Source organism: Carcharodon carcharias, chromosome 1 (assembly GCF_017639515.1).
Source record: "Carcharodon carcharias isolate sCarCar2 chromosome 1, sCarCar2.pri, whole genome shotgun sequence".
Taxonomy (NCBI): domain Eukaryota; kingdom Metazoa; phylum Chordata; class Chondrichthyes; order Lamniformes; family Lamnidae; genus Carcharodon; species Carcharodon carcharias.
In genome coordinates, this window is record NC_054467.1 from 257476203 (window position 1) to 257491561 (window position 15359).

Below are 15359 nucleotides of genomic sequence, written 5' to 3' on the forward strand. Positions count from 1 at the left end.
CTGCAATTAGAAGCAGTTCAGAGAAGCTTTACTGGGCTAATACTAGGAATGGACGGGGTTTACTTATGTGGAAAGGTTGGCTTGTATCGACGAGTTTAGAAGATTAGGAGGCAATTTGATTGAAGTATATAAGATCCTGAGGGGTCTTGACATGCTGGATGTGGAGACGAAGTTTCCTCTTGTGGGAGAATCTAGAACTAGGGGTCACTGTTTAAAAATAAGGGGTCACCCATTGAAGGTAGAGATGAGGGTCATGAGTCTTTGGAACTCTCTTCCTCAAAAGACGGTGGAAGCAGAGTCTTTGAATATTTTTAAGGCGTGGCTAGATATATTCTTGATTAACAAGGGGGTGAAAGGTTATTGGGGGTAGGTAGGAATGTGGAGTTGAGTTTACATTCAGATCAGCCATGATCTTATTGAATGGCGGAGCAGGCTCGAGGGGCCTACTCCTGCTCCTAGTGCGTAGGTTTAGCGTTTCAACTTGTGTCTCCTTGCAAGAATCATCTTTGGTCCCTAATTAGCCTCACCCTTCCTTTGATTCGTTCACAGGATGTGGGTATTACTGGCTAGGCCATCCCTAATTGCCCTCATTCAGAGGACATTTAAGTACCAACCACATTGCTGAGGGTCTGGAATCACATGTAGGCCAGACCAGGTAAGGACAACAGATTTCCTTCCCTGAAGGGCATTAAGTGGGCCAGTCAGGTTTTGTATGATAATCAGCAATGGTCATCATTAAACTTTTAATTCCAGATTTTTATTGAATTTGAATCTCACTATCTGCCATGGTGGGATTCAAACCCAGGTCCCCGGAACATTACCCTGGGTCTCTGGATTACTAGTTCAGTGACAATACCACTACGCCACCACATCCACAACTACCTTGTTGCTATTTGTATGCTTATCAAAATGTTTTCTGAGAAACATAGAAACTAGGAACAAGAGTAGGTTACTCAGCCCTTCAAGCCTGCTCCGTCATTCATTATGATCATGGCTGATCCTCCATCTCAATGCCGTACTCCCATGCTCTCCCCATACCTCTTGACGCCTTTAGAGTCCAGAAATCTATCTAGTTCTTCCTTAAATATATTCAGTGACTTGGCCTCCACAGCCTCTGTGGTAGAGAATTCCACAGCTTCACCACCCTCTGAGTGAAGGGGTTTCTCCTCATCTCAATCCTAAATGGCCAGTCTGTATCCTGAGACTGTGACCCCTTGTTCTAGATGCCCCCCCCACCCCCCAAACCAGAGGAAATGTCATCCCTGCATCCAGTCTGTCCATCCCTGTCAGAATTTTATATGTTTTAATGAGATCTCCTCTCATTCTTCTAAACTCCAATGAATACAGGCCTAGTCGGTCCAATCTCTCCGCATATGACAATCCATAAGACCATACGGCATAGGAGCAGAATTTAGGCCATTCGGCCCATCGAGTATGCTCCGCTATTCAATCATGGCTGATAAGTTTCTCAACCCCATTCTCCCGCCTTCTCCCTGTAACCTTTGATCCCCTTACCAATCCAGAACTTATCTATCTCGGTCTTAAATACACTCAGTGACCTGGCCTCCACAGCCTTCTGTGGCAATGAATTCCATAGACTCACCACTCTCTGGCTAAAGAAGTTTCTCCTCATCTCTGTTCTAAAAGGTCTTCCCTTTACTCTGAGGCTGTGCCCTCGGATCCTAGTCTCTCCTACTAATGGAAACATCTTCCCCACGTCCACTCTATCCAGGCCTTTCAGTATTCTGTAAGTTTCAATCAGATCGCCCCTCACCCTTCTAAACTCCATCGAGTATAGACCCAGAGTCCTCAAACGTTCCTCATATGTTAAGCCTTTCATTCCTGGGATCATTCTCGTGAATCTCCTCTGGACCCTCTCCAGGGCCAGCACATCCTTCCTGAGATACGGGGCCCAAAATTGCTCACAATATTCTAAATGTGGTCTGACCAGAGCCTTATAAAGCCTCAGCAGCACATCCCTGCTTTTATATTCTAGTCCTCTTGAAATAAATGCCAACATTGTATTTGCCTTCCTAACTACTGACTCAAGCTGCAAGTTAACCTTAAGGGAATCATGGACTAGGACTCCCAACTCCCTTTACACTCCAAATTTCTGAAATCTCTCCCCATTTAGAAGATAGTCTATGCCTCTATTCTTCCTACCAAAGTGCATGACCTCACACTTCCCCACATTGTATTCCATCTGCCACTTCTTTTCCCATTCTCATAACCTGTCCAAATCCTTCTGCAGCCTCCCCACCTCCTCAATACTACCTGTCCCTCCACCTATCTTTGTATCATCTGCAAACTTAGCCAGGATGCCCTCAGTTCCTTCATCTGGATCATTAATGTATAAAGTGAAAAGTTGTGGTCCCAACACTGACCCCTGTGGAACTCCACTATTCACCGGCCGCCATCCTGAGAAGGACCCCCTTATCCCCACTCTCTGCCTCCTGCCAGACAGCCAATCTTCTATCCATGCTAGTACCTTGCCTCTAACACCATGGGCTCTTATCTTACTGAGCAGCCTCCTGTGCGGCACCTGGTCAAAGGCCTTCTGGAAGTCCAAGTAGATAACATCCATTGGCTCTCCTTTGTCTATCCTGTTCATTAACTCCTCACAGAATTCTAACAGATTTGTCAGACATGACCTCCCCTTGATGAAACCATGCTGACTTTGCCCTATTTTACCATGCACTTCCAAGTATTCTGAAATCTCATCCTTAATAATGGACTCTAAAATCTTACCTACGACCGAGGTCAGGCTAATCGGCCTGTAATTTCCTGTCTTTTGCCTCACTCCCTTCTTAAACAGGGGGGTTACAATAGCAATTTTCCAGTCCTCTGGGACCCTCATTGACTCCAGTGATTCCTGAAAGATCACCACTAACACCTCCATTATGTCTTCAGCTATCTCCTTCAGAACTCTGGTGTGTAATCCATCTGGTCCAGGTAATTTATCCACTTTCAGACCTTTCAGTTTTCCTAACACCTTCTCCTTGACAATGGCCGCCATACTCACCTCTGCCCCCCGACTCTCTTGAATTTTGCGGATGTTACTCGTGTCTTCCACCGTGAAGACTGACGCAAAGTTTCAATCTCTGTTTCCTGCTTGCTAACCAATTCTCAGACCATGACAATATATTACTCCAAATCCCAAGCGCTTTGATTGTCTATTGAGATCAAAAAAGAGGAGGTGTTAGGCGTCTTGAAGAATATTAAGGTGGATAAGTCCCCAGGGCCAGATTGGATCTACCCCAGAGTACTGAGGGAGGCAAGGGAGGAGATTGCTGGGGCCTTGACAGAAATCTTTGTATCCTCACTGGCTACGGGTGAGGTCCCAGAGGACTGGAGAATGGCCAAAGTTGTTCCATTGTTTAAGAAGAGTAGCAGGGATAATCCAGGAAATTACAGGCCAGTGAGCCTTACGTCAGTGGTAGGGAAATTATTGGAGAAGATTCTTCGTGACAGGATTTACTACCATTTGGAAGCAAATGGGCGTATTAGTGAGTGGCAGCATGGTTTTGTGAAGGGGAGGTCGTGTCTCACCAACTTGATCGAGTTTTTCGAGGAAGTGACAAAGATGATCGACGATGGAAGGGCAGTGGATGTTATCTACATGGATTTCAGTAAGGCCTTTGACAAGGTCCCTCATGGCAGACTGGTACAGAAGGTAAAGTCGCACGGGATCAGAGGTGAGCTAACAGGATGGATACAGAATTAGCTTGGTCATGGAAAAAGAGGGTAGCAATGGAAGGGTGCTTTTCTGAATGGAGAGCTGTGACTAGTGGTTTTCTGCAGGGATCAGTGCTGGGACCTTTGCTGTTTGTGATAAATGATTTGGACGAAAATGTAACTGGGCTAATTAATAAGTTTGCAGACGACACTAAGGTTGGAGGAGTTCCAGATATAGTGAAGAGGATTGTCAAAGGATACAACAGGATATAGATCGGTTGGAGACTTGGGCAGAGAAATGGCAGATGGAGTTTAATCCGGACAAATGCGAGGTAATGCATTTTGGAAGGTCTAATACAGGTAGGAATTATAAAGTAAATGACAGAACCCTTAAGCGCATCGATGGGCAGAGGGATCTGGGTGTACAGGTCCATAGGTCACTGAAAGTGGCAACGCAGGTGGATAAGGTAGTCAGGAAGGCATATGGCATGCTTGCCTTCATTGGCAGGGGTATGGAGTATAAAAGCTGGGAAGTCATGCTGCAGCTGTATAGAATCTTGGTTAGGCCACACTTGGAATACTGCGTGCAATTCTGGTCACCACATTACCAGAAGGATATGGAGGCGTTGCTGAGGGTGCAGAGGAGGTTTACCAGGATGCTGCCTAGTCTGGAGGTTATTAGCTATGAGGAGAGTTCGGAGAAACATGGATTGTTCTCACTAGAGTGACTGAGATTGAGGGGCAACTTGATAGAAGTTTACAAAATTATGAGTGGCATGGACAGAGTAGATAGTCAGAAGCTTTTTCCCAGGGTGGAAGAGACAATTACTAGGGGACATAGATTTAAGGTGAGAGGAGAAAACTTTAGAGGAGATGCGCAGGGCAAGTTTTTTTATGCAGAGGGCAGTGAGTGTCTGGAATTCGCTGCCAGAGGAGGTGGTGGAAGCAGGTACGATAGTGGTGTTTAAGAGGCAGCTTGACAAATACGTGAATAGGATGGGAATAGAAGGATACAGACCCTGGAAGTGCAAAATGTTTTAGTTGACGGGCAATATGATCGGCGCAGGCTTGGAGGGCCGAAGGGCCTGTTCCTGTGCTGTACTTTTCTTTGTCCTTTAATTTTATACACTAACCTCTTATGTGAGACTTTATCAAAAGGTTTCTGAAAATCCAAATACACCACATCCACTGGTTCTCCCTTATCTATTCCACTAGTCACATCCTCAAAAAACTCCAGTAGGTTTGTCAAACATGATTTCCCTTTCATAAATCCATGTTGACTTTGTCTAATCCCATTGATATTTTCTAAGTGTCCCGTTATCACATCCTTTATAATAGACGCCAGCATTTTCCCTACCACTGATGTTAGGCTAACCGGTCTGTAATTTGCTGTTTTCTCCCTCCCTCCTTTTTTCAATAGTGTTGTTACATTTACTACCCTCCAGTTTGCCAGGACTGTTCCAGAATCTACAGAATTTTGGAAGATGACAATCAATGCATTTATTTCCATGGCCATTTCCTTCAGTACCCGGGGATGTAGATTATCGGGCCCTAGGGATTTATCGGCTTTCAGTCCCATTCTTTTCCTAAGCACTGTTTTTTTATTAATACTAATTTCCTTCCACTCTTCCTTCTCACTGGACTCCCTAGTATTTCTGGGAACTTATTTGTGTCTTCCTCCGTGGGGACAGAACTAAAGTAGTTGATGAGCCTTGATGTTAGCTGCTAATCTACTTCCATTGCCTCTATTCCTCCATTTTCCAGTTCCCCCCCTGCACATTCTGGTATTCAGCTAGGCTTTCAGGAGAGGAGAAGAGAAAGAATTGCTTAGTATTTCATATTTCCCTTTGCTAAAGACATAAAGTAAAGATTCTGCTTTCCCTCACACAATCATGATCAGACAATGATGTTTATACACAGAAGATAATTTATGAACCAGCACATAGATCAGAGACCAGATTCCATTTGTTCAGGACCGGAGTTTCGTCATCAAACCCGTCTGAGAGGAAGTTCTCTTCCTGCCTTAGAACCCTCGGACAGTGCACAACAGGAAGGAATCAGACACTGCACAGTTGATGAATGAAACAAGTCACAAGAAGTTTAGACTTTAGGGCCTGGCCAATCAGAACTTCTCCTTAGCTTCAGGGCTTCCTTCAATTATCTGTTTATTCTGGCATACGTTGCTGCTTTCCAGTTGACTGTTGGAGAATTAAAATACTTACCCAACTTAAACAGTTAAACAGCCCCAGGACAGGTACAGCACAGGTTAGATACAGACTGAAGCTCCCTCTACACTGTCCCCATCAAATACCCACAGGACAGGTACAGCACGGGATTAGATGCAGAGTAAAGCTCCCTCTACACCGTCCCCATCAAACACTCCCAGGACAGGTACAGCACAGGGTTAGATACAGAGTAAAGCTCCCTCTACACTGTCCCCATCAAACACTCCCAGGACAGGTACAGCACGGGATTAGATGCAGAGTAAAGCTCCCTCTACACCGTCCCCATCAAACACTCCCAGGACAGGTACAGCACGGGATTAGATGCAGAGTAAAGCTCCCTCTACACCGTCCCCATCAAACACTCCCAGGACAGTTACAGCACAGGGTTAGATACAGAGTAAAGCTCTCTCTACACCGTCCCCATCAAACACTCCCAGGAGAGGTACAGCACGGGGTTAGATACAGAGTAAAGCTCCCTCTACACCGTCCCCATCAAACACTCCCAGGACAGTTACAGCACAGGGTTAGATACAGAGTAAAGCTCCCTCAACACTGACCCCATCAAACACTCCCAGGACAGGTACAGCACGGGGTTAGATACAGAGTAAATCTCCCTCTACACTGTCCCCATCAAACACTCCCAGGACAGTTACAGCACAGGGTTAGATACAGAGTAAAGCTCCCTCTACACTGTCCCCATCAAACACTCCCAGGACAGGTACAGCACAGGGTTGGATACAGAGTAAATCTCCCTCTACACCGTCCCCATCAAACACTCCCAGGGCAGGTACAGCACGGGGTTAGATACAGAGTAAAGCTCCCCCTACACCGTCCCCATCAAACACACCCAGGACAGGTACAGCACGGGGTTAGATACAGAGTAACCCTCTCTCTACACTGTCCCCATCAAACACTCCCAGGAGAGGTACAGCACGGGGTTAGATGCAGAGTAAATCTCCCTCTACACTGTCCCCATCAAACACTCCCAGGACAGGTACAGCACGGGGTTAGATACAGAGTAAAGCTGCCTCTACACTGTCCCATCAAACACTCCCAGGACAGGTACAGCACGGGGTTAGATACAGAGTAAAGCTCCCTCTACACTGTCCCCATCAAACACTCCCAGGGCAGGTACAGCACGGGGTTAGATACAGAGTAAAGCTCCCTCTACACTGTCCCCATCAAACACTCCCAGGACAGGTACAGCACGGGGTTAGATACAGAGTAAAGCTCCCTCTACACTGTCCCCATCAAACACTCCCAGGACAGGTACAGCATGGGGTTAGATACAGAGTAAAGCTCACTCTACACTGTCCCCATCAAACACTCCCAGGACAGGTACAGCATGGGGTTAGATACAGAGTAAAGCTCCCTCTACACTGTCCCCATCAAACACTCCCAGGACAGGTACAGGTTTAGATACAGAGGGCAGAGTTGTCCCAGGTTTGCACTAAGTACAGCAGCAGGCATGACAGCTGCAATGCTGGGTTTCCCAGTGTGTCCTGCCTCATTAATAATGCACTCACGGGAAACCCGCTGGATCGCAGATTCGGATTTACCCGCCACACCGTCACCTCAGCGCTTCCTCACTCTGGGCGCCACATTTAAAGCGCATCAGAGCGCAGCTACTCCATGTCTACAGACCAGGACTGCCCCAGGCGACAGACGACCCCAAGAGCCAGGAAGAAGGCAGCCCCCAAATTTAGTGATGTCTCTCTGAGGTGCCTGCTGGATGCAGTGGAAGGTCACCACAATGTCACTACCCCTGCTCTGGCTGCAGGAGGTCCACCAGAGTCACCAATCCAGCCAGGGAGGCGTTGGCAGCGGTGGTCAGTGCCACAGGAGCAAAGAAGAGGTCAGCCATCAGTGCAAGAAGAAGATGAGCGCTCTCACCTGTTCCGCCAGGGTAAGTCAACCACCTCAACACTCTCAACTCACACACTCACAAACCCATCACACACCCACAGGGATCTCACACCTCAAGATACAACACCACTAACTCTCACTCACTCACACCCTCACATCTCCACCAGGCTCATAACGTCTGGAGTTCGGGTACCCATCCTGCCCATGTCTCCGCTCACTACACAAACATTCCCCTCAGTGCCATGTGTCCTGCTCACACTCTCTCCATCTGTTTTCATGCAGGAGAAGCTGGCTCACATCAGCAGGGAGAGGTCCCAGACCAGGGGGTGGAGTGGCCCACATTAGGCCCCTCACTCACTTTGAGGAGTGTGTCATTGCGCTGACTGGTGAGGGTGTGGACCGTGCCTGTGGTGACGGTGAAGTCAGCGGTGAACACCCTCGTGAGGATCCTGCACCACATCATCCCTCTCTCAATGTAACTGTGAGTCTGTCTCTCCTGTTTCTGACTCTGCTGCCAGGCACTAACTATCTCTACTTTGGTTCACAGGGAGCTCTGCCAAGTGACCGACGCCCTCAGCCAGCCAGTCCCTCAGCTCCATCCAGGTCCTCACCTCCAGCCAAGAGGACACCTCCTCCATTGAAGAGCTGGAAATAAGCAGCCTGGAAGATCCATCACAGCCTTACCCACACCCTCCACCAGCGCAGAGACAGACACTGCGGTGGGACCTAGATCTCCCCAGCAGCCAGTCATTGACTCCATAGAGCCCTCCCTTACACATTCACCTGGACATTGCCCCCCTTACTCCCTCCTCCAACTTTACTCCCTCCTGCCCCTGGACACCTTCCCCTCTTCAAACTCCCTCCTGCCCCCAGACATCTTCCCCTCTCTGAACTCCCTACTGCCCCCAGACACCTTCCCCTCTCTGAACTCCCTACTGCCCCCAGACACCTTCCCCTCTCTGAACTCCCTACTGCCCCCATACACCTTCCCCTCTCTGAACTCCCTACTGCCCCCAGACACCTTCCCCTCTCCGAACTCCCTCCTCCACCCCCATACACCTTCCCCTCTCTGATCTCCCTTCTCCACCCAGCCACCTCCCCCTCTCTGAACTCCCTCCTGCCCTTGGACACAACCCCACAAGCTCACGCCTCCCCAAGACCTAACCTCACCCGCCACCACCCCCCCACCCCCCCGTCCACCTGACAACTTTGGCCCTCTCTGACAATCTCACTCCACTGCTACACCTTCCTCTCCCACTCACTCTTAGACCAGCCTCTCCTCTGCCCTTTGCCAATCACCCATAGCAGCCCATGGCCAAGCCTGTGATGTTCCGAAGCAGGCCCGAAGCATCAACGGAGACCTCCTGCCTTCCAAGAGCTGCTTCACGGTGGTGCCATGTGCATGAGGATCCACCCAGCATGTGATGCACATGTTCCCCCAGGGTCCAGTGGCTGGAGGGCTCCAGCACTCTCTTCTCCTCGCATGTCCGCGATCTGAGCAAGGCCTGAAAGGTGAATCCCGATTTCTGCATGTCATGCTTGTCCGGATGTGGGTAAATCAGGCGTGGGGTGGGGGGGGGGGGGGGGTTGATTGTGGGGGGTGGGGGGGGGTGGGGGGTGGGGGGCGTGTGGTGGTGGGGGTCGCTTCCATTAATTCCCATTAGCGGGAAGCAAATCAGGTTCACGCCGACCTCCAGCGGGATTTCACGTTCCGCCATGGCGGACACCATCGCATGATCCCTTTATGATTTCACGCTGGTGTGAAACCGATTTCTGCCCTTCATGCTGAATTCTACCCCCCCACCCTGTCTGCTATGACAACAGGACAGGACAATTCCACCCAGAGTAAAGCTTCCTCTGCACTGTTCCCCATCAAACACTCCCAATTTAATAACCCCCTTTTTGATAACACACTCTAGCATAAACACCTCTTGTGTATGGCATATTCCGTCTGTGATTACCTTTCTGTATATTTTTGATCTTCATAGATCAAATAAACCAGAGGTGGTTTTAAGTTGAGGACATGTTACACTGAGGGGGTTTTGCAGAAATAGATCGTATGCGCTGGTGGAGAAGGCACTATGGAGACAGACATTATTGCAATATGATCTGAGTGGAGGTGTCCACATCGCTTACAGTTTACCTGTTGTTAGGGTGGGTTCGAGAATGAGAGTGCGTGTGGTACGTTTCTCAGTATTAGACTCTTTAATGTGGTTTCACTGTATTGAGGATCTGTGATAAAAGCGCATCAATTATATTAGTGCAGTCAGCCTCCTGCAGCCAAAATCCCAACAAACACACCTGAGGAGTCTTAATCAGTGGCAAACCATGCAATTTGTATTCAGTCCTCAGTCAGTCTGAACTTGTACAGATTCTCAGCAGCTTCAGCATGTTGTGTCTTGAAGTATCTCTATCTTAGCATTCTACATTTCACACAGTACTGCCAAAGCCAGCACCAACTTTACGTCTAATATCAAGCACAGCCTCTCTTTCTGGAAAGAAAAGGCACAAGGTCTTTCCAATGATGAGGGGACTAACATTGTATGTGCAGACTGGATAGGATAGGCTTCTTATCCTTGGAGCAGAGAAAGCTAAGAGAAGATTTCTTAGAGGTGTCCAAAATCACAAAAGGTTCAGGTAGAGTAAAGATAGGTTCGGGTTCGGATAGCTAGATGAATTGCTTCTAATGGCTGGTGGGTCGATAACCAGAGGGCATAGATTGGCAAAACAGCCAGAACCAACATGATGAAAAACCTTTTTACACAAGTGGTTAGCATTTGGAATGCACTGCCTGATAGGGCATTGGAAACAGATTTAACAGTCTATTTCAAAAGGGAATTGGATAACTTCCTAAGGAGACAATATTGCAGAGATATTGGAAAGGAGTGTTTTTTTTTAATTCATTTACAGGATGCTGGCTGGGCCAGCATTTGTTGCCTATGCTTAGTAACCCTTGAGAAGGTGGTGGTGAGCTGCCTTCATGAACCGCTGCAGTCCATGTGGTGTAGGTACACCCACAGTGCCAGGTAGATGCCAGGTAGTGTTGTGGCTGTATTGGAAAAGCTTGGCAAGGGGTGCGGCAAGTTCTGGAGCACAAGTCTTCAGTACTATTGCCAGAAGGTTGTCAGGGCCCATAGCCTTTGCAGTATCCAGTGCCTTCAGCCGTTTCTTGATATCATGTGGAGTGAACCGAATTGGCTGAAGACTGACACCTGTGATGCTGGGGACCTCCGGAGGAGGCTAACTAATTGCACTTCGAAAGACGCATAGCAGGCTCGATGGACCAAATGGCCTCCTTCTGTGCTGTTCTACTCTATGGTCCTTTCCCTTCTTTCTTCACCATAACTGAAGAATACAAATACAATACAGAGCTGAGGAAAGCCAATCGATCAACTCGGCACAGCCTTGCATAGAATCTATGAGCTACCAGAGGAAGCAGTGGAGACAAATGGCTTCAATGCTTTCCAAAGACAGCGAGATGAGCACAGGAGTGGAGAGAGAATAGAAAAATATGCTGAAAGATTGAGAAGACGGGGAGAAGGCGGGAGAATGGGGTTGAGAAGCTTATCAGCCATGATTGAATGGCGGAGCAGACTCGATTGGCCGAATGGCCTAATTTTTGCTCCTATGTCTTATGGTCTTAAGATGGAATGGGAGGAGATTTGTATGATCCATAAACACCAGCACAGACTCACTAGCCCCAGTGGCCTATTTCTTTGCTGTCAATTCTATCACATTTTATACAGAAACAGAAAAAGAAAGTTTTCCATTCCTACCACACCTTTCACTACTGACATCCCAAAACGCTTTACAAGCAGTGGAGTACTTTTGAAGGGTAGTCACTGTTGTGACATCGGAAATGCGTCAGTGGAGCAAGTGGATGGAAATGCCTTCACCCGCAAGTCCCCCACCAAGTCACACGCCAACCTGACTTGGAAATATATCGCTGTTCCTTCACCATCACTGGGTCAACATCCTGGAAATCCACCCCCCCCCAAACCCCCCAACCTAAAACACTGCGTGTGTACATACACCGGGTGGACTGCAACACTTCAAGCTGAAGGTCCACCACCACCACCACCACCTTCGCAAGGGGAACCTGGTGACGGACAATAAACGTGGGCCTCGCCAGCGAAACCCACATCCCAAGACTGAATTCCAAAAATTTTTTGTGGCACATTGCATGCAAACTAATACATAAAGGGCAGGATTTTACACACCCCCCACCCCCCCCCACCCCCCGCCCCCCCCCCCCCCCGTCCCCCCTCCCCTCCCCCAATGCCACCGACCAGGATTCTCCAACACCGCCGAAAGACATCGGGCCTTTGGCTGGGCCGCTGAATCTCCCGCCGCAAGTCCCTTTAAGATGGGACCGGAAATCCCCTGCCAACCTTCGACATTCCGAGACGGGTTTTGACAGTCAACGTGGACACCCTACCTGTTCCTGCCCATGGTTTCATGGTCCTTGACGACAATGTGGATCTCGGAGTTCGCATCCAGCGGCGTTCCTTTCAAATCCCACTCAAAGCCCTGTGTGCAAGGATCAGCAGGGGTTAGCACCGGGCATCATGCGGTTACAGCCAGAATCCCAAACAGAGGCGGCATAAGAAGGCTCAAAGTGGCCAAGGGCCTGCATTCCTATAGCGCCTTTCACAACCTCAGGGTATCCCAAAGCTCTTCACAGCCAATGAAGTACTTTTAAAGTGCAGTCAACTGTTGTAATGTCAGAAATGTGAAATCTAAATTGCAGAACCCCACAAACAGCCAGGTGACAACTATCGGATAACCTGTTTTAGTGATGTTGATTGACAAATTAATACTGGTCAGAACACTGGTCGGCCTATTCTTCTTCCCAATAGCAGCAACGGGATCTTTTATGCCCACATGAGAGGGTAGACAGTGACTCGGTTTAATGCCTTTTTCCAAAGGTCAGCACCTCAAACCAAGTATCGCTCCCTCAGTACTGCACTGGGAGCGTCAGCTTGGATTATGTGCTGAAGGCTCTGGGTTAGGACACAGAGGCAGGCGCACCCTAACCACAGTTGACACCTGAATTGCTGACTTGGCAAGATCCCCTGTGTAGTCAACTCCTGGGGGATTGATGCTGCAGTTCCGTCCGTATCCAAAGGAGTAGTGACAGGCAGTTGTTTGGTAGTACCAAACTTGAGTATTGCTGAAAAAAGAGACATGTTGAGGCTTTTTGTCTTGCACTCGTCAGGACACTTCGTAAGAATACCAGTATAAGGGGAAAACAACAATTTATAAATAAATTGCACAAGTATAAATTGTTGTTTTGCCCTTTATTGGTATTTTTGCAGAGTGTCCTGATGAGTGCAAGATGGAAAGCTTCGACATGTCTCTTTTTTTAGCAATACTGGAGCAGTGATGGATTAACAACGCTGCAGGACCAAGACTTGGCTCAATGGCAGCATAACCATCTCCAGATCAACAGAAGCCCGCATGACTGGCACCCCATCCATCACCTTCAACGTTCACTCCCTCCACCACCGACACACAGTAGCCGGGGTGTGTACCGTCTACAAGATGCACTGCAGCCACTCACCAAGCCTCTTTCAACAGCACCTTCCAAACCTGCGATTTGCTGTTATCCAACTAAAAGGACAAGGGCAGCAGGTACATGGGAACACCACCAGCTGGAAGTTCCCGTCCAGGTGATTAGTGTAGTCAGGTCTTTGTTGACTGGCACGGACATGATGAGCCGAATGGCCTCCTTCTGTGCTGTAAATGTCTATGAGTCTATAAGGCGGCTCACCACCACCTTCTCAAGAGCAATTAGGGATAGGCAATAAGTACTGGCCCAGCCAGTGAAGCCCACATCCCATGAGCAAATAATGTTGAGTGTATTCAAGGCTAAGATAGGTAGGTCTTATAAAGCATCCTATTATGCACTTCCTTTGAAGGCAGAGGTGCTTGTCTTCCCAATTTTTATCCTCTGATACTAAGGGCCGGCTCTCTAAGCTAATTTCTTCGTTGGTCTGGAATTGAAGGCTAGTCTCAGCAATGGCGACCATGAAACTATCATCAACCCGTTTAGTTCACTAATGCCCCTTAGGGAATGAAATCTGCCCTCCCTGCTTGGTCTGACCTACACGTGACTCCAGACCCACAGCAATGTGGTCGACTCTTAACTGTCCCTCGGCAATGGCCTAGCAAGACACTCAGTTCAAGGGCAATTAGGGATGGGTAACAAATCTGGCCTAGCCGGTCGCTGGCACATCCACACCCCATGAGAGAATAAGAAAAGAATCAGAGCCTAATGCTCTTAAAATGCAGTTATCTTAAAATGTGTTTCTCAGGATAATTGGCAAAAAAACCCCATGGGCAAACAGGCAGGATTATTTTTTACTGCAGTGAGTTTCTGTGATATGAAAGGCTGGAGGGAGCACATTCAATAGCAATGGGGTGGGGACGAGCACTGGCACAACAGGCCAATGGATCTCCTTCCGCTCGATATCATTCGAGGATTCTATGACTGTGGCCTGCTCAACGTCATCAATAAGCTCGCGGGTGGGCTGAACATTTTACAAGCTTCTCACCTCATTCCAGACAGGGTTCAAATTGTTCTTGATCACTTTGGTCTTCTTCTTTACACCTGAAATGAAAAGCAAGAGTCCGTCAGCTGCCGCACAGGGAGGCAAGAGGAAGGAGATGGATGTTCCTCTCCGAGGAGACGGGTAGCAGGAGCTGGGGAATTTCCTGGCTTGGCCGGCCCACCTCGGGAGAAGGTGCCTGCAGAGGGCACGGGTGTGAACAGGAATCGGGGCCCTACGCCCCCAGGAAGAGTTCAGAGGCAACCACAGTGGGTTGCTGGGTGATGAGCCGAGCTGTTTATAAGACCCACCTTGGTGCTGCGGGAATTCATTATAATGACAGCAAAAACAAAGAACAACAGCCCACTAGCCCTAACCCTTGACACCCACTCACCCCCCACATACTCCCCTTGCCACTTCATACCCCACAGCTACCCATGCCTCCATGGCCCCTCACACCCCCAATGGCAGACTTACATGCCCATTTACCCACCATGTACTCTATACAGAACCAACGAACTATTTAGTCACAATAGGATATATGAAAAGAGCTTTTAAAAAGTCATTCATTCATAACTTTCCACTTATTCAAAAAAGCTCCTTTCACTACAGCCCAATAAAAGTGTCAATCATCCAGACCTTTTAAAGTCTCAATAGCAAAAACTGCAAGCATCATTAACCGCCTTACCTTGTGTAAATCAGAATAGATCAACAAGCCAGGCCTGTCATTCAAGCAATGTTTTCCCTGGGGTGCAGCTGTTTCAACAAGAGTAATGAATGTCTGGGCTCTCAGTCAAACCTCATTGTGCATTATCTGACCCAGAGTCAGAGGCTTCAGTTACATAGAGCAAATGGGGAAATTGGTCTGTTCCTCTTTGAAAGAAACCGGTTAAGGGGAGATTTAATAGAACTGTTCAAAGTCATGAGGGAATTTGATAGAGTGAATGAGGGGAAACTGTTTCCAGTGGCAGAAGGGCTGGTAACCAGAGGATACAAATTTAAGATAATTGGCAAAAGAACCAGAAGGGAGCTGAGCAGAATT

The 15359-nt window shown here is 48.2% G+C and overlaps 1 protein-coding gene across 4 annotated transcripts in view; it reads right to left on the bottom strand.

Annotated features, from left to right (window-relative positions):
• dysf (dysferlin, limb girdle muscular dystrophy 2B (autosomal recessive)) overlaps nt 1–15359 on the bottom strand; it is a 375567-nt gene that overhangs the window by 321566 nt on the left and 38642 nt on the right. For all 4 annotated transcript variants that reach the window (XM_041186042.1, XM_041186052.1, XM_041186062.1 and 1 more), the window contains exons 2-3: nt 14324–14379; nt 12205–12296 (exon numbers count right to left, since the gene is read on the bottom strand). In XM_041186042.1, the coding sequence (XP_041041976.1) occupies nt 12205–12296; nt 14324–14379 (148 nt within the window). The remainder of the gene's footprint in view (nt 1–12204; nt 12297–14323; nt 14380–15359) is intronic.